Genomic DNA, 26,749 nt, shown 5'->3' on the forward strand with positions numbered 1-26,749 from the left:
AAGAAAGGCAGATGCGTGCCTGGAATATCAGATGAACTGTTGCCCCTTCCAGAGAGGGAAGGGTCCAGGGTAGTCAACTTGTCACTGAGTCGTGGCTGGTTGGTCTCCTGGAGGAACACTGTCACACCAGGTGTTTAGGGTCGGTCTCTGATACTGGCAGGTCACACATTTGACAGCAGCAAAAGCTAGGTCAGCCTTGGCAAAAGGGAGCCTATGCTTTCGCGTGTAGACGCAGCTTCCACCTCCGCCACCACTGTTATTGGTTTGTGAGGGCATCGTGTAAAACACTGAGCCGACGCAAGGAGCTGCTGGTCAGTCCTCCACGTGCTTATTTAGTGCCTCTTCTCTAGCAGATGGTTTCTCACAGGCAGTAACTCCTCAAACTTGTTCCCACGCACCTGGATTTATCTATACGCCTCCTCCCCACACGTCTCCTGTCCCCAGTCCTCTAATCGCTCTCCTTCCAGCTAAGCTATTCACCCCTGTCCATGGTCTCTGGGTACCTTGAGCTTTGGGCCACTTCCCTCTCCTCACAAAGTGCGTCACTGGGTGCCCTGCCCCACACTCTGGCTCTTGAGAGGATTTCTCCTCACCGCTGTCTTCTGGGGCCACCCCTGAGTGGGACTGCGGTGCAGCAGAAGTCCACTCCCAGCTTGTACCAACCGGCCAAGCTGACCTGTCTGTGGACCAAGTGTGGGTGGGTTTTTGCCCTCCTCCGCAGCCAGGCAAAGGGAAGGCCATCGGTGTGAGCTGAGGGAGGGGCACGGGGGCATCAGTGCAGGAGTGGTAGGTGACAGGTGGGTCTGGGCCAGCTGTTCCTGCAGCTGGACCTGCTTGAGCCTGATTGCAGATGCCCCACTTCCATCTTATGATGGATGGCTGTGGGGCCTGCCCCATCTGATGACTTAGCAGCTCTGACAGCATTCAGCTCATGACGGGCAGTTCTGGCCACATGGTCACTCGATGTCCCATGGTCAGATGCTCTGTCTCTACCTATGCCCAGTGACAGGCCAGGAGCTGCCTTTCAAGTGGTGTTTGGTTCTCTGCTGCAGTTGGCAGGACCTTGGTCCAGAGCCCAGGGTCTGGTCTGTGACCCTCCTCTGGGGGTTTATCACACTTCACACGGTGTAACACCTCAAGTATCAGGGCTGCCAGGTCACATGGCCTCAGAGTTAGGGCTGATTGTGGCCGACTAGCTGCAAAGCCCTTTCTTGCTCTGTCTCCACTTAAACTATCAGCCTTCTGTTTCATCCGGTAAATAGGTGGGAACAGTATTGCCAAGGGCAGAATATGCTGCTTCCAAAATCTGAAGAGGCCTATCAAGCACTGTGCACCTTTCTTAGCGATAAGAGAAAAAGGTACAATCATGTGTTGCTCACTTGAAAGCAATTGTCCTTGGCATGTCCAGACCACTGGGCCCCTACACATTTCACTGATGTGGCAGGCCCCTGAGTCTTTTCCTGGTGTACCTCGCCAGGACATCCATGGTACTTGCCCCTTTTGCTCGGTGGGTCCAACTAGCATGGTGTCATCAATATGGTGAGTCAATATAATGTTCTGTGGTCTGTGTAGACCAGATGGTTTAGGTCTCCTGGGACTGTACTGTGACAGAGGGCAGGAGAATTCACATCATTTGGAGCAAGACTGTGACTGAACACTATTATCCATCTCATGTGGGTGCAGACTGCTTCTGCTCTTCCCTCCTGAAGGGAATTGTAAAACAATGAATGTCTTCGCTCGGGCTGCCATAACAAAATACCATAGCTTCAGTGTGGGTGGCTTCAATAGCAGACATTGATTTCTCGCAGTTCTGGAGGCTGGAAGTCTGAGATTAAGGTACCAGCAGGGTTGGGTTCTGGTGAGAGCCCTCTTCCTGGCTTGCAAATATCCACCTTCTCATTGTGTCCTCACATGATGGAGAGAGCTTGAGCTGCCGTCTCTTCCTCTCCTTGTAAGGACACTAATCTCATCATGGCGGCCCCACCCTCATGACCTCATCTAAACCTAATTACCTCCCAAAGGCCCCACCTCTAAAAACCATCACACTGGGGGTTAGGGCTTTAACATATGAACTCTGGGGGGACTTTCAGTCCATAACAATAAATTTGCCAGACTAATAGCTGCCTACTATGTACCTACTATAAACAGTGTTAATCTGTTTTAGAAGAGATACTATATCCAGCACTTGAGCTGCAATTGTATAACTGAATTTGTGGTAGTCAGTCCACTGCCATCCATCCTGATCCATTCAGTTTTCAGGGATCAGACTGGAGAATTTAATGATCATATGATGTGACCCACACCCTGCGCCCTTTGAGTCATTAAGAATGGCAATCATGTCTGCCGTTTCCCCAGGATTTGACACTTTTCTTTTGGCTGGTGTGTGTGTGTGTGTGTGTGTGTGTGGCAATCTCAAGGGCTTGCACTTGGCCTTTCCTATTACAAATGTTCTCGTTCTATGGATCAAGGAACCACCGTGAGGGCTCTTCCAATAACTAAGTAAATCCATTCCAATTATATGTTCAGGATCCAGGGATGTGGCCACTGAGTGAATCCATGGAACTAGTAGATCCCACATAAGGCAGACCAGGCCCAGAACCCTATTTATCCCCTCACCCCAGTATGCCCCTGTGCTAACAGGGGAGCCATGATCATACATTGGGACCCTAGATATCAATGTCAATTGCCATGAAATAGCCATTGAAATATCTGAATATTATGTGTATTCAGGCAAATAGCCACATATCCCTATTATATATACTTGCTGTGGTGTTTCAGGGTCCTTCCTTCCTCATGGAGACTCAGTCCCTCTTTCAATCAATGGGTTCTGGGCCTGAGAACAGGCTCGGGTTTGGAAACTATGCCTTTCCATCTTAACTTCCCACTGGGGTGGCTGACCTCAGCCTCCTGCTCACCCTTTCTTGGCCCGAAGGGTACAACACTCTCTCAGCTTTCTCCTTAGATCCCTGTAGGCCAGCCCCCTCTGGTTGTCAGTCTTGCTGCTCAGTATGGTAATTATTCCTGCTTTGCTTCTGGTCTCTGCCATTAAGGGATCTGGCATCCCCACTGCTACTAAGGAGTGTAGTTCTGAAACAACATCTCCCCCCATCAGCCCTGGTCTACAGAGGACAGCCCCCTCTGAGCCTTTCCGTTGATGTCCCCTCATCAGCATGTCCCCTGCAGCCTTGGAAAACAGAGTGTCCCTCTACTTTTCCAAGGAGTATGGCCACCTTATGTGTTTTCCAGTCTTACAGAGCAGATCAACATTATTATACCCATTTCTCTTATCCTTTTGATCACTTCCTCCACGGTCTGCCATATAAACTCAAGAACCTCTGCCTCCTTTATTTATTTATTTATTTATTTATTTATTTATTTATTTATTTTTAAAGCTTTTTTTTTTAATTTACTTTATTTATTTTTGGCTGTGTTGGGTCTTTGTTGCTGCGTGTGGGCTCTCTCTAGTTGAGGGGAGCAGGGGCTACTCTTCGTTGCGGTGCGCAGACTTCTCATTGTGGTGGCTTCTCTTGTTGTGGAGCATGGGCTCTAGGCACACGGGCTTCAGTAGTTGTGGCTCGTGGGCTCAGTAGTTGTGGCTTGCGGGCTCAGTAGTTGTGGCGCACGGGCTTAGTTGCTCCGTGGCATGTGGGATCTTCCCGGACCAGGGCTTGAACCCGTGTCCCCTGCATTGGCAGGTGGATTCTTAACCACTGCGCCACCAGGGAAGCCCTATGCCTCCTTTTTTAAAATTGAAACATAGTTGATTTACAATGTTGTGTTAATCTCTGCTGTACAGCAGAGTGATCCAGTTATACATATATATATATATTTTTTAAAATATTCTTTTCCATTGTGGATTATCATAGAATATTGAATATAGTTCCCTGTGCTACATAGTGAGACTCTACCTCCTTCAATGTGGGTCATTGCTTTTTTAAAGCTTTGAGAGCCACCCCAGCAATGTAATGGAACCCTCTCTTGGGACCCTTGCCAGGGTGTTAAATCCGGCATCACCGGTGATTGCTCCCTTGTCAGCAAAGTCGCCCTTCTCCTTAGAGTCTACCTGCCTTGGTCCAGCATGTGAAGGTCAAGTCTCCCACTTCCTGCCAGAACATGTTAGCCAGAGCCTGCAGAAACCTCAACATATCATTCTTTTCCTCCCTCAGCAAGTCCAAGCCTTCCCCAACTGGCCATTTTGAGATTTGACCTTAGTACATATGGCCAGGGGGAGAGGCAGAGGCGGGTCCTGAGAAGGACATACATCGTCCCTTTGAGACTTCTGCATTGTCGTCAAGGGAGGCAAGTCCTCCTTCTCACAACAAGGCTACTCTGTAAGCCCAGAGCAGAGGCTGCATGGGAATCTGGGAATTCAAAATTCTCAGGCTCATCTACACATACTCGGAAAGCCACTCACGTGCCTCTCCTTCCAGCTCCTCCTTCAGTGATGCCGTGTTGGCAGCTTGAAATCGGCCATGGAGGGAGGGCTTACACCATGAAAATCAGAAAATGCTACCAGGAGCTTCCCTGGTGGCACAGTGGTTAAGAATCCACCTGCTAATGCAGGGCACGGGCTCGAGTCCTGGTCTGGGAAGATCCCACATGCCACAGAGCAACTAAGCCCGCGAGCCACAACTACTGAGCCCACATGCCACAACTACTGAAGCCCGCGTGCCTAGAGCCCACGCTCTGCAACTGCAACAAGAGAAGCCACTGCAATGAGAAGCCCGCACACTGCCACGAAGAGTAGCCCCCGCTCACCGCAACTAGAGAAAGCCCGCGCTCAGCAATGAAGACCCAATGCAGCCAAAAATAAATAAATAAAATAAATAAATTAAAAAAAAAAAAGAAAGAAAATGCTACCAACCAGGACCTCCATCATCCCTGAGAGCCAGTTGTTAACCATTGGCCATCACACCGCTGCCCACACTCCTCCCTCATGGGGCAAGCTTGCCCTCTCTGAAGTTCCAATACTGCTCCCTTACAATTAAGTCCTGCATCTGGTCTCCAGCTCTGTTGGCCTTTGGGTGCAGGAGACAAATACTGCCCAGGAGACCCTCCTCTTCTCACACTTTGCTTTAAATCAAGAGATCCGAGCCTGGCATTTTCTCTTTTCAGTGCACTGTGGCACTTATCCACAGCCACTCAGTTGCACAGTCCTTAGGCTGATGTCCCCCCCCAGAGCCCTCGGCGCCAGACGTCACACGGGTGGTGCCTTCCCTTCCATCAGCACTCTGCCCTCACCCTGGGAATCAGTGGAAGTCTGCCACCAGTACTGCTTCTGCCACCAGCGATGCTCCTCTCCTCTCGTCATTCCCGCGGCAAACAATCCACTTCCAGAGCCCCACCTCATTTCTAAGAGCAGCCTGGCACCAACTTAGGTCCTAGGAGGAGGGTCCCAGAAGGTCTGCGACGAGGCTTCCGGTGATGGTCACTTGTGAGAGAGTGTGCTCAGGTGAGGCCAGGTGCATGGGTGTTGGGGTAAGACAGGGGTGGAGGCAGATTCGGATTCAGCAGAAGTCAAGCCCCAGCCTGATCCCACGGGGAGCTCTGGAGCATGAATGGCGTCGTGAGTCATCCCTCCTGAGGCCGGGCAGCCTCTGCGCTCCTGTACTGGGCAGTCATTGGCTGCGGGTCCCAGTGGGAGGGCCAGGGCTGCCAGATTCAGCAAATAAAAATTCAGAATGCCCAGTTACATTTGAATTTCAGATAAACAACAAATAAATTTTTAATATATGTTCCCAATATTGCATGACACATTGTATTTTCTCTGCCAATCCCGGAGGCACATAACCTTCCAGGTATTTCTGGGTGGGGTGACTTCGTAGACTGAAGACAAGTCTTAGGAGAAGGGTCCAGCTGTGAGCTGCTGGCAGCCAATCGGAGCAGCTGGGGAGCAGGTGCAGTGCCCAGCAAAGGGAATCGCGGCAGGTACCAACACCATCTATAACGTGATAGGTTATGCCGTGAACAGGACCACTGTGTACTCCATACAAATACAGCCACCGTTGAGTTCTTTAAGAGTTCAATGATTAGGTAGTTGATGTTTTGAATGCTTTATAGTATGCAAAAATTGTTGGTGGATTGCTATATATAAAGAGAGTTTTAGTGATATTTGGAGAATGAGATGGAGTGTTTGGATGGCATCATTTATTTTTCATTTAAAACAAGGAATGTAGGCTCTTGCTGTTGGAAATTAGTTCACCAACATGTTTTCAAAGTGGCTGCAAAGTCATGAGTGTAGTTCAGCCACCTGGGGAATCCATGTGGGGAGCAGCAGACCTAGCTTGACCAGTGGCACCATTAGCCATGGAGTAAGTCAGAGGGTAGAACAGGGCGTTTCCCTCCATCCTTTCAGACACAGCCCCAACTCTGTCTGCAGGTGGTGGGGCCGGAGCGATGGGGGGAGCATGTAGCAGAGCCTCTCATGCCGTTGTCACATGGCCACGGCCAGAACCACAGCCTCCGGGAGGTGGCCCAGAAGGGTCAGGGGATCAGGTTCCAGGGAGGCTGGGGGGCCTCTGTTCAATTCCTCCACTCAGGTCTTTTCCCCTGGAGAGCCAGTTGTTAACCATTTTCCGGCAGAGCGCTGGTTTCCATCACCTTGAAGGGAGTAAAGTCCAGCTTCTGCCCCACCTCCTGGGGGCTTTCCTGAGCCACCCTGTTGAGGGTAATTACCTGTGGGTGTCCCGCCGTCCCTTGCTTCCCCCTCTCTAGGCTTTCTCACATGCAGCAGAGCCGAATGACTTGTTAGTCCCCACCGTGGCAGTGCGGGTCCATTAGGCTGTACCAGATACCCAACTATCACTGAGTTCTCTGATAGGGCTCATAATCTCACCATAAATAGGCCAGAAGTGGTTCTCAGCCCAATACAGTGACACCCTGATGTCAGGCTCTGGGTCAGCTGTGCTGGCTGTCTTCACCTCCCCCTCATGGCTGCAAGGTGCAGCCACAGCACAAGGGATACCAACAGACCCAGTGATGCTCCAAATGCAAGAGGGGTGGGCCTTCTGCTGCCACATCTTCCCCGAGTGCCTCCCTCCTGGCAGCTCCAGAAGGGGTGGGCTTTAGGCCAGACGGGGCCATCCCCCAGTGCTGGGCGTGTCACCACCTGATCCCCAAACAAAACGGAGGGTCCGTGAGCAAGAAAGAAGGGGAACCAGCAGTGGGGGGCAAGAAACAGTGTCTGCCCTCACCCCTAGGAGCAGGCATGAATCACATGTCTGAGGTCAGGTAGGTAGCAAGTGTCCACCAGCTCCCATCTCCTGCTCCAAGTGCCACGAGGGAGCTGGAACGATGACTTCCAGGGTCCTGGCTCCTCGGGGTGGAGAGACCCGCTGCAGAGGGAGGCTTGAGGAAGGCAGCAGCTCTCTGCACGGGCGCCTGTGTCTTTCCACCTCTAATGTGGATCCCTGACTCTCTTCAACTTCAGTTGCTACTCTTCTTTTTTAAATGATATAAAATGCATACAATAAAATTCACCTTTTTAAGTCTACAGTCTGATGAGTTTTGTCAAATGTGTACAGTTATGTAACTGCCATCACTGTCAAGATACAGAATCTTCCCAGCACCCAACAGATTCCCTCCATCCCGCCTCTTTTTCTTTTTAATTAATTTTTATTGGATTATAGCTGCTTTACTATGTTGTGTTAGTTTCTGCTGTACAGCAAAGTGAATCAGCTACGCCTATACATAGATCCCCTCTTTTTTGGATTTGCTTCCCATTTAGGTCACCAAAGAGCACTGAGTAGAGTTCCCTGTGCTATATCGTAAGTTCTCATTAGTTATCTATTTTATACATAGTAGTGCATATATGTCAATCCCAATCTCCCAGTTCATCCCACCCTCCCTTCCCCCATTGGTATCCCTACATTTGTTCTCTAAGCCTGTGTCTATATTTCTGCTTTGCATATAAGTTCATCAGTACCATTTTTCTAGATTCCACATATAAGCATTAATATACGATATTTGTTTTTCTCTTTCTGACTTACTTCACTCTGTATGACCGTCTCTAGGTCCATCCACATCTCTGCAAATGGCACAGTTTCGTTCCTTTTTATAGCTGAGTAATATTCCATCGTATATATGTACGGCATCTTCTTTATCCATTCATCTGTCGATGGACATTTAGGTTGCTTCCATGTCCTGGCTATTGTAAATAGTGCTGCAATGAACACTGGGGTGCATGTGTCTTTTTGAATTATGGTTTCCTCCGGGTATATGCCCAGGAGTGGGATTGCTGGATCATACGGTAGCTCTATTTTGAGTTTTTTAAGGAACTCCATACTGTTCTCCATAGTGGCTGTATCCATTTACATTCCCACCAACAGAGTAGGAGGGTTCCCTGTTCTCCACACCCTCTCCAGCATTTATTGTTTGTAGATTTTTTGATGGTGGCCATGCATCCAGCCTCTTGGTGTCAATCACCTCCTCCACTCCCAGACCCTGGAAACCACTGGTCTGTTTGCGGTCCCTTTGGTTTTGCCTTTTCTATGTAAGTGGGATCGTTGAGAATACAGTGTTTTGCGTCTGTCTTCTTTGACTTTGCATCGTGCTGTGCACGTATCTGCAGTCTGCCAGTCCTTCTTACCTCTCCGCAGCTGAGCCGTGGTCCACTGCAGGGATGTGCTATGTGTCCATTTATTCATTCACTAGCTAATAGGCATTTGGGGGGTTTCCAGGTTTGGCTACAATGAATGAAGCTGCTGTGAATATTCAATTACGAGCTTTTGTGTAGACTTGCGTCTTCATTTGGGGGGATAGATATCTAGGAGTGGTGCCAGGTGGTGTCAGGTGGCAAGTGTATGTTTAACCTTAGAAGAAACCACCAAACTGTTTTCCAAAGTGGGCTGTACCATTTTCATTCCTAATATTTGAGGACTCCAGTAACTTCATGTCCTCCCCAACACTTGCTTTTGGCCATCTTTTAACTTTCAGTCATGCCGGTGGGTATACAGTTGCAGAACATTGTGGTGGTAATTGGCATTTCACTGGTTGACTAATGAGGTACATATTTTCATATGCTTATTGGGCATTCTTTGTGAGGTTTTAAAAATTGGGTTATTGGACTTCCTTGGCGGTCCAGTGGTTAAGACTTCGACTTCCAATGCAGGGGGTGCGGGTTCAATCCCTGGTCGGGGAGCTAAGATCCCACATGCCTCGGGGCCAAATAACCAAAACATAAAACAGAAGCAATATTGTAACAAATTCAATAAAGACTTAAAAAAAAATGGTCCACATCAAAAAATGTTTTAAAAAAATTGGGTTATTGTCTTCTTATTGAGTTATAAGAGTTCTTTATATGTTCTGGACACAAGGCATTTTATCAGACATGGTTTTGCCAAGCGGTGAGAGTAAAGCTACAGGGATCCTATTAGGAACGTGGAAATATGTTTCTATGAACAGGGTTCACAGCCTTCTGTTCCCACTGCTGAACCCCCGGGCAACAGCCCTCACCCATCACTGCAGACTTCCTGTGATGACACCCCAAGCTCGTCTGGGGCTGGATAGCTCAGTGACTAAGAGTCACTGGAGACAGAATGCCTGAGTTTGAACCTCATATTTGCAGGGTGATAAGGGTAAGTAACTTACCTTTCTGTGTCTTGATGACTGTACCTGGCACAGCACATAAACAGCCATTATTGTTGTTGTTGTTTGTTGTTGTTATTTTCCCAGCCCCATCCATCCCACCTCTGCCACCTCATCTCCCTTCCCCCTGTCCTCCTGCTGTCATAAACCATCCGGCCTTCCACTGTCTGCAGGACTCAGTTGAACACACATCCCCAACTTTTGGGCCCCTCACATACTGTCCCTGCCTGCCAAATAAGTCTTATCTACTTATCATCTCATTAAATAAGCATTTATTAAGACTTGTTATGGGCCAGGCCTTGCACTGGACATTTCCATAGCCATATGAAAACAACAGCAGCAACCACAAACAAACAAAAAAAAACCTAGCAAGACCTGGTATTCTTTTTTTTTTTTTTTATAACAAGCACTTTATTTATTTATTTATTTATTTTGGCTGTGTTGGGTCTTCGTTGCTGTGCGAGGGCTTTCTCTAGTTGTGGCAAGCGGGGGCCACTCTTCATCGCGGTGCGCGGGCCTCTCACTATCGCGGCCTCTCTTGTTGCGGAGCACAGGCTCCAGACGCGCAGGCTCAGTAGTTGTGGCTCACGGGCCTAGTTGCTCCGCGGCATGTGGGATCTTCCCAGACCAGGGCTCGAACCCGTGTCCCCTGCATTGGCAGGCAGATTCTCAACCACTGCGCCACCAGGGAAGCCCTAAGACCTGGTATTCTTGTTAAGGGAAGTTTTTTGACATCTGTTAACATTTCTTCTATTTTTCTTCATCTGGTCAGGTTTTTCTTATCTTCCTGAGTCAATTTTGATAATCCATATTATTTGGAAAATCATCCCTTTTCTCTAGATTTTAAAAATTTATTGAAACAAGTCTTACACATAACTTTCATAAGACATTTCAAGCTCCTCTTTATCTGTGGTTATGTCTCTTTCTTATCCCTGAAGTTATTTATTGGTGTCTTCTTTTATCCTTGATTAGATGACCAAGTGTTGCTATTTTATTGGTCTTTTTAAAGATCTGGGTTTGGGATTTCTTAATCAAGTTTACTATTGTTTTTGTTTGCATGCTTTCTGTACAATTTGTTTCTGCTTTTATCATTACTGATTCCTTTATTCTTAGGTTTACTTTATCTTCTCTGTGTTGGGGATTTTAAGACCTTGGGAGGAATGCTTTGCTCATTGATTTTCCATTTATTTTTTTGTGAGTGCATTTAAGGGCATGAATGTTCCTTTGAGTATTGCTTTGGCTATTACCCGTACTTTTTTTTTGGCTGCACTGGGTCTTCATTGTTGGGTCTTAGTTGCTCCATGCGGGCTTTCTGTAGTTGCGGCGAGTACGGGCCACTCTTTGTTGCGGTGCGCGGGCTTCTCATTGCGGTGGCTTCTCTTGTTATGGAGCACAGGCTCTAGGCGCGCGGGCTTCAGTAGTTGTGGCATGCAGGCTCAGTAGTTGTGGCTTGCGGGCTCTAGAGTGCAGGCTTAGTAGGTGTGGCACATGGGCTTAGTTGCTCCATGGCATGTGGGATCTTCCCAGACCAGGGCTCAAACCTGTGTCCCCTGCATTGGCAGGCAGATTCTCAACCACTGCGCCACCAGGGAAGTCCCTACCCATAATTTTTATTTCCGGTACACTCATGGTTATGCATTTCAAAGGGATCTGTAACCCAACTCAGACTACCTCTTTAGCCCAAATGCCATTTGCAACAATCTAATTTCCTGGGTGTGCCCTTTGTGGGTGTTGGTTCAAGCCACTATAAGTATCTGTGTTTCTCCAAATGCCTCTGACTTTGTCCTGTTGGCCCCTCTATCTGGAATGTTCTTCTCTGCTGGCCGCTTCCCACTCATGCATTAAGGGCAGCAGGAAGCAGTACTGAGAAATCCTATTCTCCAGAAAACCCCATCAGTCTCTTCCATGTTCCCCCAAGACTCTGTAGCTCTGCCAGTATCAGTTTGTATTTGTTATTTGCTTGTTCCTTCTGCTAGATTGTAAGCTCCTTGAGAACTAAAAACTAGTCATTTTCATAACCTCAGACTAAGCACAAATTAGGTGCTTAATAATGTTAAATAAATGAGTGATTCAATCCCCTCCCAAGCTCTATTTTTGCTCATTGGTGCTATCATTCTGAGTATTAATTAGGGCAAGCTTAATTGCTATAACCAACACCAAAACAGGAAATGGGTCTACAGAGCAGAATTGTATTTCTGGCTCACATGATAGTCAATGCAAGTGTGAGCTGGCTGAGAGGTTGTCCTCTACATGGTAATCTAGGAATCCAGGCATCTTACATTTCTTTCTCCACTGCCTCCTAAAGCTTCCTCATCATCAGTGTGATGAAGCCCTCAGAAAGGTAAGAAAGAATCTAGAAAAGTCACTCTCTGTTTGAAAGCCTGGACCAGGAAACGGTAGGCTCGCAAAAGGTGGTACATCTCAGAGCAAGAGAGGCTGAGAATACAGAATGGCTGGCCAGCCGTGCACATGGCGTTGTTATCACAGTGGACAAAGAGGACATGGATTTTGGCCCACAGCTGGTAATCTCTGCCACGGTCCATGGGTACCCTTCTTCTTACACTTAGAATCCACATTCATCCCTCCCCAAAGGTGATGAGCCAAGATCCCACACAGTCCTTGTATCCAGGGGGAGATGCAGGCAAGTAATGCTGAGCACGGTCCCATCGTCTGGGAAGGAAAGATGAGTCACCATCCATCCTTCCCCCCTCCAGGACCAGGGGAGTGGGCAGAGTGTCCACAATCAAAATTCCTATTGGGAAAGGGGAAGAATGGAAAACAAAGAAGTCACATCCATAGTGATGATGAAATCTCACCAGGCAGGGACGGGGAAGACCTTGCCCTGGTGGGGACATGTGCCTCCATAGGACTCCAGTTCTGCCCTCTGGGGGAGACTCTGCAGCCCCAGGGCCCACCCTTTGGGAGATTCTTCTTTGACCACTATCCTCTATGATGTAATACCCTTTCACAGCCTACTTCTTTCTGATAAAGTTTGGGGGCCCAAGGATTATCTTGTGGCTTGAGCAATCAAAAGCTTTTTCAGGCCAAGTTCATGGGGGGTTTAGCAATACAATTCCTCAAAAACTTAGGGCATTGCATCTATTTTCTCATAGACAAATGGTGGCAGTAACTACAACCAAAATCTCTCTCCTCGACATGGTTTTTATATTGTCTTTCTTCTTAGTCCCTATTCCCCTCTTAGTGGCATCCAAAACAACAGATCACCGTGAGAATTAATCTTTGCCACAGGGCTGAGTCCTTTTGTTTACAGAAATGACTGAACGGGCCTTCTCAAAACCTTCTTCAGGGTTATGTCCAGTTTGGGGGGAATCCAGAAGTAGACTTCCCTCACCCTATTCAAAAGCCATATCACATCCATATAGTGTGCAAGGCACCTGCTGGTAAACATTGTTGAAAGAATGAATGAATGTGCAAGGGTGATTGAGTGGTGATTCCATTTGGGGCAGTAAAAAACTTGCTTTTACCATAAAAATAAACAGCTTGTTAGTATTCTCTCTTTTATTATTGTGGCAAAACATGTAAAACATTAAATTAGCCATTTTAACCACTTTTGAAGTGTCCAATTCAGTGGCATTAATTACATTCACAATATTGTGCAACTATCATCACTTTTTCCAAAACCTTTTCATCATCCCAGTCAGAAAACTCAGTAACTCCCCATTCCTCCCCACCATTCCCTAGGTAGCCACTATTCTACTTTCTGTCTCTATGAATTTTCCTATTTTGATATTTTATGTAAACGGAATCATACAATATTTGTCATTTTGTGCCTGGCTTATTTCACTTAGCATAATGTTTTCAACATCCATCCATGTTGTAGTGTGTCAGAACTTCATTCCTTTTTATGGCTGAATAATATCCCATTATACTTAATAATACTTTTCTTTTATCCATTCATCTGTTAATGGAAAGTTAGATTGTTCCTACCTTTTGGCTATTGTGAATAATGCTACTATGAAGATCAGCATACAAATATATTTTTTAGTCCCTATTTTTAATTCTTTGGGGAATATACTTTAAATACTTTTGGAAATTGTTAAGCCATTATTTCTTCAAATACTTTTTCTGCCTCCTTCCATCTCTTTTCTCCTCGTGGAACTCCTACAGTACTTACGTCGGAATGCTTTATGGTGTCCCACAGGTCTCTCAGGTTCTGCTTATTTTACTTCATTCTTTTTTCTTTCTGCTAGGCAGATTGGATAAGTTCAACTGCCTTATCTTCTTGTTCACTGACTCTTTCTTCTGCGTGCTCAAAACTACTGTTGAAGCCCTCTAGCATTTTCTTTTTTTTTTTTTTCATTTTAGCTATTGTACTTTTCAGCTCCAGAGTTTCTATTTGGTTCCATTCTATAATTTAAATTCTAGGGAATTGTCATTCCCTGTTTTTTCATACATTGTTCTTCTAATTTCCTTTAGTTCTTTATCCATGGTTTCCTTTAGCTCATTGAGCATGTTTAACTTAACTTTTTTGACTGGTAATTCCAATGTTGATTTAATGTGTTTGACTAGTAATTCCAGTGTTCAGGTTTTCTCAGGGATAGTTTCTATTGATTTTTTTTTTCCTGTGAATGAGCCATATTTTCCTGTTTCTTTGGATGCTTTCTAATTTTTTGTTGAGTAACTATTGTGGTAACTCTGGAAGTCAGATTCTCCCTCTCTGTAAAGATTGGTTTTGTTGCTTGTTGAGGACTGCAGTTGTTCATTTGTATAGTGACTTATCCAAACTATTTTTTTGTGTGTGTGCAAAATCTGTATTTCTTGTTGTATATGTTCACTGAGGTTTCTGTTCTGATTTTCTGCAGTCAGCCTGTGACCTGACAGAGAAATCCTTAAATGTCTGGATCCAAAAAACAAAACAAAACAAAAAAATTTAAACTGTTATGTATGTCTCTTTAACTCTTCTGCTAAATGCCACCAGGGAGGCTGCAGCCTGAGGAGGATGAAACAAAGGCAAGCTCTGTACTGAGCCCTCAGGGAACCACCAGATCAACCAAAATACACAGCCCAAGGTCCTGACTGCCCAAGGAACCTGGGTGCCGTTCCCATGGCCATGGTGGGGAATGGGGGTGGTAGCTGGTTTGTGTCCACTGCTCACTTACAAGCCATCAGCAAACTCTCCTTTCATCAAGTACTCCCCTGGTTGCTATAAGTGTCCAATCAGGTTTATTTTGATCATTTTTTTCTAGTGTAGTGGTTGTTTTGGTGGAGGGACTCATCTCTGGGGCTTCCTACTCCACCATTTTCTGTGATGGCATCCTCTTTTCAGACAATAAGCATCATTGATTTACTGTGGGAGTGGCATCCAAGAGGCTGTGCCACCTGTCTGTCTCCTTAGAACACCAAAATAATCAGCAGGCATGGGGGTGGGAGTTTGGATTAGGACCTGCTATAGATCTAGAGCTTTGGACGGCCTGTATTCTAAACTCTGACCCAGGGGCTAAAGCATCCTTTGGTAGTAAAAATAGCTACAAATCATTGAACAACTTGTATTGCCAAGAGTCTTATCTACATTATCCCATTGAATCTCCTCAATAGCCCTGTGAGGTAAGTAAGTCGTTACCTCCACTTTACTGATGAGGAAGCTGAGGCCCAGAAATTAAGGGACTTGCCCAAGTCCTACGGCCAGTGAACTGCAGTTTTCAGACTCAGGCTGGTGACCTCATGCTCCTGTGTCACCCCAGCGTTATCCTGCCTTCCTTGCATGGGTCCTGGATGATCCCACAGCCTGCCTCCCCCTCCCCAACCAATGTGCAGGACACTCCCTGTTCCTCACCCACCCTCTTCCCCTACCCCTCCCATGGCCACAGCCTTTAGGTGTCCCCCTGAAACCTGGCCCCAGGCCTCCAGGCCCACCTACTGTCAGAGGCAAGCACCATGCAATGCAGACCTTGGCGGCTGCTGCTGTTCCCAGCCCCACCAGCTGAAGCTGAGGTCTCTGAACATCTCCAACATGGAAGCAGCTCCAGAGGCTATTTCCTGACCCTCAGCATGTGCTTGGCCCTGAAGGAGCCCTCCCCCTCTAGTCAGGAAGACATCTTCCAGTACACCTGGAGTCAGGCTGAGCTGTGGGCAAATCCTGGCTAAGTCACTGATGGCTGTGGTATCTTGGAACTCCCTTAACTCGCATGGGCCTCAGTTTCCCCACATTTAAAATGACTTCCCTGGGCTTGCAGGCCAGTTGTGATCCACATAAGCATCTAGCACAGCAGCCAGCATGTGGAAGCCACTGGGTACTCACTAGCTGTGGTTATCATGACCCCAGCCCACTCTGCTGTCTCTTGGCTCCTCTCCCCCTTGCCTCTATCCCTGACATGGCCACATTGCCTGACACCCTCTCACCACTGGGCCCCTGGCCTGCCCTTACACAAGGGCACAGCCAGTCTCCAGTCAACCCTGCTGTAGACAAACACATGCAACACCATGCTGACCTCCAGGCCCCATTGCATCAGGTCAGGGAGTGCCCACACTGTTGCCCAGCTGGTGCTGAGGGCCGTCAGGCCATTGGGGAGGGGCTGGCATGCTGGGCTCTCCAGCTCCCAGCCCCACTTTCTTTCCCACTGGAATATGGGGCCGGCAATTTGACACATTTAACTCTGAGCCTGCATCCTTCAGAGTCTGGGCATCAGAGCCTCTGTGCAAAAATAGCAGATAAGGCCCAACCTTTTTATTTTTTAACTTGATTTTAAAATAGTACTCCATTAATACACATTCATTGCAGAAAAACTTAGGACATACAGATAAGCAAAGAGGAAAATTAAGTCACTCATATTTCCATCATCAAGATAACTACTATTACCATTTTTCTGTATTTCCTCCCATGTGTATATTACATATAATATACATATACATGACAAAAAGGGATCATGCTATATTTTATAACTGTTTTTCCTCTCTATTAGTCTTCTATTGCTATGTAAAAAACTACCTCGAAATTTAGTGGCTTGAAAAAACATACCTTTATTATCTCACACTGTTTCTGTGGGTCAGGAATCCAGGAGTGGCTCAGCTAGGGTGTTCTGGCTCGGTGTCTCTCCTGAGGTTTTAGTCAAAATGTTGCCTGGGGTGGCATCATCTGAAGGCTCGACGGTGGCTGTTGGATCTGCTCCCAAGGTGGCTCGCTCACCTGCCTGGCAAGTTGGAGATGCCTATTGTCAGGAGGTCTCAGTTTTTCTCAGTGGACCTCCCAATAGAACCTGAATGTCCTCATGATCTGGTGCTGGCTTCCCCCAGAGTAAAGAATCCAATAGAGAGAAAAACGGAAGCCTCAATGTCTTCGATGGCCTAGCCTCACAAGTCACACTCCGTCATTTCTGCAATAGCTTATTAGTTACATAGGCTAGACCTATTCAGCATGGGTGGAGCCTACCCGGGGGCTTGAATGCAAGACATGGGGCTCATTGGAGGCCCTCTTGGAGGGTAGCCACCACATTCTCTTTAAACAGGATGTCATGAACATCTTTCCATGCCAATAGAGGCAGATCAATCTTACCATATTAAATGACTGCATATAAATGTAGCATAATTTATTTAGACAATTTCCTAAGGTTGGGTGTGAGGATTATGTCCCATTTTTGGATCCTAGAAAGAGTAACCTGGAATATCCATCTCCGAATTTGTCAGATTATTTCCTAGAGATAAATTACAAAGAAAATTAAATCATGCCTGTCAATCAGCTCCTTGAGCAACCAAGATGAGGGTACCAACTGGGGCATAGAGAAAAGTCCCTCTGGTCCTGCTCTCAGATGCCCCACATCTCTCTCTCCCTATTAAGTCGGGAGCTCACTATCTGCTGAGACATCCTAGCCCATTGTTGTGCAGTTCTGGGTTTTTTGGGGGGAAAGTCTAAGCAGAAACCACGTTCATCTAACCTCCTCAGGACAACCCTTGAGATATTGAAGACTCTAATTATGTTCTGGGCATCCCTCTGGAGCCATTGTCTCTGAGGCCCTCCCTCTCCTGGCCCCTCTTCTCTGGACAGGTCTATCCCTTGCTACAGGGATCCTTGACTCCAGCCCAGTGTTGACCCTCTGGTGTCACTCCCTCACCTAAAGAGGAAACGGTGAGACAGGGCACACCTCTTGTGGTGGGAGCACAGGAGAGCTGGCATGATGCATGAGAGTCTGGCTCTGGAGGATTAACTAGTATGGGGAAGTGGGGCTATTGGACGCCTTCCTTCCTGCCCTCACAGGTGCTGGGGAATGCAAGGAGGCGGCCCCAGGAAAGGGCTCTGGGGAGGGGTGCTTGCTGGTCAAAGTGCAAGCCAGAGAGGACACTGGAAGTCCAGCAAACAAGAAAGGGGCCCACTGATCTGTGCCCAGCCCTGTCCTCTCCCACTTCCCAGAGGACAGAGCTGGAGGATTCTGATCGTCTTCTCAGGTGCTATGTGCCTGGACCAAGAGAAGAGCAGCTGCTTCTTGGCCTGGCTGGTCCAGAAGGCCCCCAACTCCAAACTCAGGGGTGAGGCCTGCCCACCCTGTGCAAACAGAGGCTCAGAGCCAGGGGCTGGTGGGACAGTGACCTGTCACATGTGGGTTTGGTGAAGCCGTTTTGGTTCTATTTTGGGAAAGGGATCAATCATGTCAAGATCTTCCTCAGGGATGGCCACACTGGCCATTCGCGGGAGAGCCTGGCATTCCATCAAGCTACCACTCCCCAACCCTGCCCACTCCTGAGCTCTTGCTAATTTTAGCAGGGCTTGGCAGCTTCCGGCAGGTCCAGGCAGGACAAGTTCACTCCCAGGCAAGGAGCTGGGAGTGGGGAAGGGGGATGGTTCTCAAAGCGAGCTCTGGCCTGGATTTTGCAGACCCAAAACCCAGGGATAACCTTCCCCGCCTTTTGAGGCAGGTTTTGACGATTTACAGTTGAAGACCCTGATGAAGACAAGCATTTTCTACTTGGTGGGGGCAGATGGCCCTGGGTGGGGGTGGGGCCAGTCATCAGGGCGGTGCCCCACCTCCATCTGCTCCCCCTCACTTCCTTACCCCTCCCCCTCCCCCACCCCTCCCCTCCCCTCCCCAACCCCTCCCCCTCCCCACTTCCTGGCCCCACCCCTCCCCCTCCCCACTTCCTGGCCCCACCCCCATCCCCCACCTACCACCAACCCTCACCCCCACCCTCCAGTCCCGCCTCTGCCCAGGGCCTGAGCCTGGCTCTCAATGACCCAACCGAGGTCTTTCGTGCAACCCCCAACCCTGCCCCACCCCCCCCCATCCATCCCCGCAACCAATCCTGCAGCCTGATTGGCCACACGGCAGGGCTTTGAGGGCTCAGAAGAGGAGCAGCCCAGGAGGTCCCTGCCCTCCACACCCCTGCTTCACGAGGAGTCTGCCTTGCTCAGGGCCTCGGGCCTGGCCTCCCAGCCACCAGCCTGTCTCTCCCCTCCCAAGTACAGGACAGGCCCCAGGTGAAAATTAGCCAGGGATCCCCGTGGTCCGAGACCAAGCCCAGACCCTCCATCCTGCGTGGGGCTGGCCCCTCAGCAGCCCCGCCCTGTCTGCCCAGCTCTTCAATGTGCTTTCCTGACCTGAGCAGCATGATGACTGCCCACCCTGGCATATCCAAGGACTGGAGCGTGTATAGAATGGTTCTGCCCCCTCCGCAGAAACTCTGGGCAACGAATCCCCACCCCAGTGGGCTGAAGGCATGGGGCACCACCCCACAGCCCTCCCCCCGTGGCTCTTGTCACCCCTCACTCCAGGCAGGCCTCCTCTGCCCTTTTGGCCCTGCCTGACCCGGTGGCGGTAGACAGAGTATTTCAACAGCCAGCTGCTGAATGCTCTCTGCAGAAGCCCTGGGCGGCCTGCGTGGGCAACTCCCCGGCTAGGCGGCCCGCACCTGCACGGGTGGGCCTCAGACTCCCGGCCTGCAGCCCCGCCCTGCGCCTCTGCAGACAGGAGTGTCGCCCCCTCCCCGCAAACCTACCTTTTGGCCCCTCAGAGAGATGGCGATGGAGGCCACAAGGAGCTGGGCCCAGACAGCTTTGATCTGGTAAGGGTCACCCCAAAGCCAGGGCGAGTGGTCCCCAGGACCACGGCTGGGGCAGGTTCTTCCTGTGTGGGTAGGGCAAGTGGTTTGGTAGAGTGGAGGTTAGGGGCAGCTCTGGACCCCTTGGAAGGAGGCGCAGAGGTGCGGAGGCTAAGAGGCAGCGGGTCCCCCCGATGCCCACTGTCCAGCCTCTCCAGGAGGGGTCTCCAGGGACGGCGTCTTCTAGGGGACTTGCTCCTGGAGCCGACCGTGCTAGGCTGTCCCCTGCGCTCTGGCCTCACTGCTCAGCTGCTACTTGGCATCCGTCTCCCCTTGGCTAACAGACACGCCAACGTGCCTGCAGAGACCAGGCGGATTTCCCCAGCCCAACCCACCCCTTCTCAGTCTGCAGAACCTCCCCTCCTAGGGCTCAGCCATCAGTATGAAGACAGTCCTTAAGGCCACGGGTCTGGACAAGGCCATGGGCTGTACAGGTTGGAAGCAAAGTGGGAGGGGCCCAGCTGGTTGGGCAGGGATGACGGGGGCTGGTGGGGCTCGGCTGGGGACACCTGCCCCATTTATGCCACAGTCAGTGCTTTGGGACCCTGCCCCAAGGGCTCAGGAAAGATGGCAGGACATCCTGTGGGGCTTCTATTTGACAGATGAAGAGACAGGGAAAGGTCTGAGAGGGCCTCCCACACCTGCACAGCAGTGGAAGGGCCCCAGAGGGCCAAGGCATGGGCCCCTGGGCAAACGCTGGGTGCCCCGTGAGCTCCAGAACCCATCCCAGTGTCCTGGAGGGTAGTATGAGCCCTGCGTGGGTCCAGCTGCAGCCATTGGATGGCTGTGTACACACAGTGGGTGACCCTGGGCCAGGTGCCACATATTCCTGGGGAAGTGGGTCCCCAACCCGCCAGCTTCAGACCCTCCTGGAGAATCCCAGGAGAGCCAAGATGGGAGGACCCCGGAGAGCCAGAGGGCACTGGGCTCTTCTCCTGCAAAGCCCCGGGCCGGGGCACCAGAAGCCGGAGTCCTGGGGGGCTGTGGCACTGTCAGGTGGTGGCAGTGGCCCTGCCTGGAGAGTAAGAGAGTTGCTCAGGGAGGAGACCCCCTCCCACCATGTTTGGGTGCAGCTGTGAGCCCTGATGCTGTGTCCTGTGACCTCCTGGTGAGCAGGCGGGGGTGCAGCTATGGGGGCAGGGCTGGGGGGACAGGCTCTGTCTGTGCTTTGTTCTTCTGTGACCTGGGGGGACAGATGGCTTCTTGGGTTCCTCAAGCAGCACCCCGCAGTTCCTAGGCTGCTCGGCAAGACCTTTAAGCCAGCTTGCACGGACACCCAGCCTGGGCTCCGGGAAGGGCTGGGCGGCCCAGCGGGGTAGGGAGGGGAGGTGGGCTCAGAGCCAGCGCCTGGGTTCAAAGCCAGCTCTGAGCCGTCTAGATCTGTGGCCTTGGAAAGGAAGTGGAGATAATAAAATGCTTGGGTTCCAGGGGGATTAAGTGTAAGGGAGAACTGGGGATGCCCCAAGTGGGGCCTGGTGCACGGTGCCTGCTTCTGGGGGTGTTCCCACGGGGTCTGTGAGGCAGACCTCTGCCCCGTGACTTGAACCCCACTGGCGTCCGCCTAGACACGCAGCCTTGGGGGTGAGGTTGGAGTGCCTCCTCTCAGGGTTGCAGGCTCACTGTGGTGTCTGCAGGCCCCAATGCACCCGAGAAAGGGGCTCGTATCCACCATGGAGGACGCTCCCCACTGCCACAGGGGAGGGTTTCTGGAGGCCTGTGTCAGCCTTTGGCCGCCTGGAGTGTTGGACTGCAGCCATGGAACCTTCCAGCACCCTTCCCAAACTGTGCCCACATGGGCCTGGACACAGAGGGTGAAGCCATTGGGTCACGGCCCCTCATGAGTCCAGGCTCATGGCCACTGGCTGGGCTGCCATGACGGAGAGGGAGGGGATGGAGCCCAGCGGGGCCTGAGGGCTGGACCTCTGCAGGATCAGCATCGCTTTTGTTAAGAGCCCGTGATGTCTTACAGTTCTGTTTTGGGAGAGATGCCGGGCAGCCTCTTGAGGACTTCTGACAGCGGCCCTTGAGTGCATGGCTTTGGGTGCTGGCCTCACTCTGTGTGCTGGCTGCATGTGGCTGCATCTAGAAGATGAGCGGGTGGTGGCCCCTCCCCCGAGCTGTGTCAAGGATGAAAGGCAGCTTGTGTAGTGCACTCACCTCAGAGCCTGGCATATTGGAAGGATTCAGCAAATGTTAATGTTACTATTCCTTCCTGGCACATTTTACTTGAAAGTGTGTGAAAGAAACAGAGACGAGGCCAGGCTGTAGGCATGGGCCTCTGAGGACAGCCTGGATTGTTTCACAGAGCATGAGGGCCTCTCTGGGGGTATGTCCTGCCAGGACAGCCTTGGGGTGGGCTGCACCCTCACCCCATCTGGGGCTGTAGCTCACCCCAGAGCTACAGAATGGCTTAGCAAACACTGGTGTTTGATTCTGTGTGTCTTGTCGTAGACTTTGTCAGCCCCATCCCTTTGTGACCTTCCCTGGATTTAAATTCTAAGTGTGAGGTCTTGGTAAGAGAATTTGCTCCTAAGTAAGGATCTGTATGCATTAGGAATGCTTTGGGCTGCAGGAAACTAAAAGCCTGACTGACTGTGGCCTTAAGTGATTAGTATCTATTCCCACAACCGGCACTTGGAGGTGGGTGGGTCCAGGGTTGGCTCAGCACATCAGTGATGTCATCAGGGCTGGGCTCACTCTGTCTCTCTTCTCTGCCATCTATAATATGCTGACAGCCTTTTCTCTTCAGCCTTGTCTCCTCGTGGTTCAGGATAGCTTCTGCAGTGCCGGCCAACACACCCTTATACAGCTGTGTTCAGAAAGTTAGAGGTGCACTGACCTTCCCAGAAGGCCCCCCTCCTGCTAAAATCAGGCTTCCCTTCACCTGACACTGGCCAGAACTGGGCCACATGCCCATCTCTAAACCAAATCACCAGCAAAAGGGGATAAGATAGCTGGGCTTGGCTTAGCCCAGTCATGGGCTGTCCCCTGGGCCTGGGAAGGGGCTGTCTTCCTTTGATATGATAGCTCCCCAGGCCCCCAACAAAATGTGTGCTCTAAAAACTGAGGAAGAAGGGGCAAGCAGCTCTGTTGTCTCCTGATTGGAATTCAGAGCATCTCCACCCCCCGAGCTTACATGGAAAACTGCCAGCGAGAGAGTATGAGTTTTTTGAAGAGTGGACCCACGGCTTTCATTCGAGTATCCTCCCTTTCCTTTTTGGTCCAAATATGTAGGGAATCGAAGTGGTCTTCTCTCCATGAACACGTGCTATTGTGCAAAGGGGAAAGGGCGGCCACACCACTGTCCACACACAAGGTCAGAGCAGGGTCCCTGCTTCCTGGGGACTAGTGGGCATGGGCACGGTGTTTAAGCCCAATGTCATGCCACCATGAAGGGATGAGCAAGCGGCCACTCCCCCAGAGGGTGCGGGAGGAGAACCCAACCCAGGCCGTCCATACTCACGGGAATGGCGGTATTGAATCTGAGCTTTGTGTGCCAGCCTTCCTCCCGTCAACGTACAGGGACCTCTCCTCCCTCTGAGGGCCTCAGCGCCTTCCAGGCTATGGACTGCCATGCTTTAGTCCACCAGACACCTCTAACTAACTGGTTTCACCTCTAAGTAGTGTGTCTTGACCATCACTTATGAACATGTGTACACACTGGCCCACTAACTCCCTTAGCATAGATTCCTAGAGGTAGAATGACCGGATCTTTTAGACAGTAATGCCAGCTGCCCATCGCCCTCCAGACGGGCTCTTCCAGCCCGTGTCTCACTCACTCTCCTGGTTAGCGCCTCCCTCCTCCCCTGGCCTGGATCAGGGGTACAAAGGGAGGTGCCACGTCTGCCCTCTGCCCCTCACCCTCCAACACGCTCCAAGCTGCATTTGTTTGGAAGCTGGTGTTGGAACTGTGCTGTCTTAATTTTTCAACTGGTTGTAACTGTGGTAGTTTGAAATGATGGGTCATCCTGGACCCAGGGTCAGGGGGCAAAAGGAGACCGTCGGTGTGTGGGGGAAACACCCACTCTGTGGTCCCCCTTCCACGTACTGCACAGCCCCTCCTCCGCCCAGCTGTTCCCCATCTCCCTCCCTTTGCAGGTGGAACAGATCCTGGCGGAGTTCCAGCTGCAGGAGGAGGACTTGAAGAAGGTGATGAGGCGGATGCAGAAGGAGATGGACCGAGGCCTGAGGCTGGAGACCCACGAGGAGGCCAGTGTGAAGATGCTGCCTACCTACGTGCGCTCCACCCCGGAAGGCTCAGGTATCGCGGTCCAGGGCGGGGCAGGGATGGGACTCACATGGGAACCAGCAGGTCCTCATCCAGAGGCAGCTCTCCCCTGGCCCTTCCTAACAGCCCTGACTGTCCCCAGCAGCCCCGAGTCAGCTCCCCAACATGCTGTGCCCCAGACATCAGCCAGTTCTCACCCTCTGCTCCGCTGGCCCAGCCCTGGGGCCTTCAGGCTCACTCTGGCCTCAGGAAACTGGCTTTCTTCATCTCACAATGAGAAACTGGTTTCCCACAGTCATTTGGGGGACTCCCAGCCCAATCCTGAGTCTGGGCCATTTTCCTCGGTCTTCAGGTGGGCCCTGGGCTGGGGGCGACTTCAGCCCAAGGCAAGGGATTCCTGCTGACTTCCCCAGTTCACCTTTGACCCTTGCCACAGTTTATCCTGGGGTCCCCCAGATGTCTGGCATCAGGGGCCCCTCGTCCAGCTCTTCTGGTCCCCCCACCATGCCTTCCCCTCCTCCTCTCCCAGTCTTGGGGGCTCCTGCCAGGCGGTGCCCATGAGACTGATGTGCTTCTCTCTGTGGCTGCAGAAGTCGGGGACTTCCTCTCCCTGGACCTGGGCGGCACCAACTTCAGGGTGATGCTTGTGAAGGTGGGGGAAGGGGAGGAGGGACAGTGGAGTGTGAAAACCAAGCACCAGATGTACTCCATCCCCGAGGACGCCATGACGGGCACTGCTGAGATGGTGAGCAGCTCGGGCTAGGGCTGGGGGGCCAGGGACCTCGGTCAGGACCACCCAGGATCTCGGAGCTTGGCTAGTCCTGGCGGGAGGGCCCAGCTGTCCACCAGGGGTGGGCGGAGCTGTGGGCCCAGCCTCAGGGGACCCTGCTGCAGGAGGAGGAGGGAGCTGAGAGGCTTAGGTGGACGGCCACTGGGTGTGGCCCCGGAAGGTCGCACCCCTGCCCAGTTTCCCAGAAGGATCTGGAACAAGGCAGGGCAGCCAAGAGAACACGCTGCTCCAACAGGCTCGCAGCCCATTGTTCTATCTCCACCCCACGTGTCGCCCTCACCCTCCACCAGCATGGATGCCCCTCACCCTCCATCAGCATGGATGCCAAGTGGCATGACTGCAATGATAATATCTGACCACGGGGAGGACTCAGGAAGGACCACAGAAGTAGAATGAGCCCTGGGCGGAGGTGGGGAGCAGCCAGAGCCAATCCCCGCGAGGGGCAGGGTTTCAAGGTAGGAGGCCAGTGGCCGCCTGGTCCTCGCCACACCCCCGCGTGCCGTGGGTCTGGGCGTGGAGCAACGCTGGCGCCCATCAGGGAGCTTAGTCAATCAGCAGGGCACTCTGTAACGCCCAGGTCTGTGGATAGGCCTGTGTGAATGGGGTGGCAGCTGGTCCTCGCAGGGCCAGGGGTGGGGCGGCCAGAACACTTGGAGGCAACAAAGAATACTCTATGCTGGAGTCAGAAATCGTAGTTATCGCCAGGGATGCGCCTCTGTCCAAAGCCTGAGACTGGAGTCCACTGGGTCCAGCTGGGAGGGCCAGGCTAACAGAGCACAGCTGGGCTAGGGACCAACCCCGTCGTCCTGGCGTTGCCCTGTCCCGAGGGCTGCTGTCAGCGGGACCCTGGCATGGGGCGGGGCTCAGGGCCTGAGTCCCGACAAGCAGTGGTGATGAGGAGGTGGGGACTGAGGGTAGGCCCGGAGGCCACGCTTCCCTGGGGCCCTATGGCTCAGCAAGGGCTGAGGAGCACCTCGGCAGGAGGCTCGCCTCTGCAGCTGATGGCCACCTCGGTGTGCATCTTCCAGCTCTTTGACTACATCTCTGAGTGCATCTCCGACTTCCTGGACAAGCATCAGATGAAGCACAAGAAGCTGCCCTTGGGCTTCACCTTCTCCTTTCCTGTGAGGCACGAAGACATCGACAAGGTGGGACCAGGTGTAGAGTGGGTGGGGGGAGGTGGACGGATGGATGGACAGACACCCCAGAGAAAGGCACCCATGAACTCTGCCCTGTGCTGCCTTCAAATGCAGCTCCCATTGTTGGGAAAGAGCCTTGCATTCAAACTGGCTCCATCTCTTACCTCTCTTGAGACTCTGGGAAATGATCGTATGAGCTGATTCTTACTATTTGCCTCCCACAACCCTATGAGGCGTGCCTATCACCCCCACTACAGGTTAGGAAACTGAGGTGTAGCAACTTGCCCATGGTGGGAAGTGGCAGTGCTGCGGCTCAAACTCAGGCAAACAGGCTCCAACACACCTGTGTGTCATCTCTATGCTGTACCGCTGCCTGTGGCAGAGGTGGCAATGTGCCGGGGCTGAGGGTCTACCCTGCCTTCCAGCTGGCAAGTTAGCCTGTCACAGTTACACACACACGTACATGTAAATTACACACACACACACGTTATACATGCTCACATAGACACGTGTAAATTATACGTATGTATGCACATAAATTATACATGTGAATTGTACACATGTACACATAAATGTACGCACTGCACATTTAAATTATACACATGCATGCACTCATGTCGATTATACGTTCATATAAACACATAAATTGTACATGCATATTTTTATGCATACATAAATTATACATACATATATATACACAGGCCAGTTATATATTCATATATATCTACACATGCCAATCATACATACATATATACAGGTAAATCATACATATCAAGTATACATACATACAAACGTGTAAATTACACATGCATGTTTACACATGTCAAGTATACATGCATGCATATATGCACATGTCAGTCATACATATATGCACATTCACAGGTCAACGATACATACACACGTACACGCATTGATTATACATACATATATACATGTGTGTGTAAATTATCCAAACATACGCAC

General features: G+C 50.9%; 1 protein-coding gene across 2 annotated transcripts in view; it reads left to right on the forward strand.

Annotated features, from left to right (window-relative positions):
• The window catches only part of GCK (glucokinase), a 48,491-nt gene that overhangs the window by 13,981 nt on the left and 7,761 nt on the right, over nucleotides 1–26,749 (forward strand). Inside the window, exons 2-4 of one of the 2 annotated variants that reach the window (XM_061198392.1) lie at nucleotides 23,728–23,890; nucleotides 24,448–24,602; nucleotides 25,676–25,795. In XM_061198392.1, coding sequence (XP_061054375.1) covers nucleotides 23,728–23,890; nucleotides 24,448–24,602; nucleotides 25,676–25,795 — 438 coding nt within the window. Of the gene's footprint in view, nucleotides 1–23,727; nucleotides 23,891–24,447; nucleotides 24,603–25,037; nucleotides 25,103–25,675; nucleotides 25,796–26,749 lie in introns of those variants that run through there. The other variant, XM_061198393.1, reaches the window with a different exon arrangement.

Source organism: Eubalaena glacialis, chromosome 8 (assembly GCF_028564815.1).
Source record: "Eubalaena glacialis isolate mEubGla1 chromosome 8, mEubGla1.1.hap2.+ XY, whole genome shotgun sequence".
Classification (NCBI taxonomy): Eukaryota; Metazoa; Chordata; class Mammalia; order Artiodactyla; family Balaenidae; genus Eubalaena; species Eubalaena glacialis.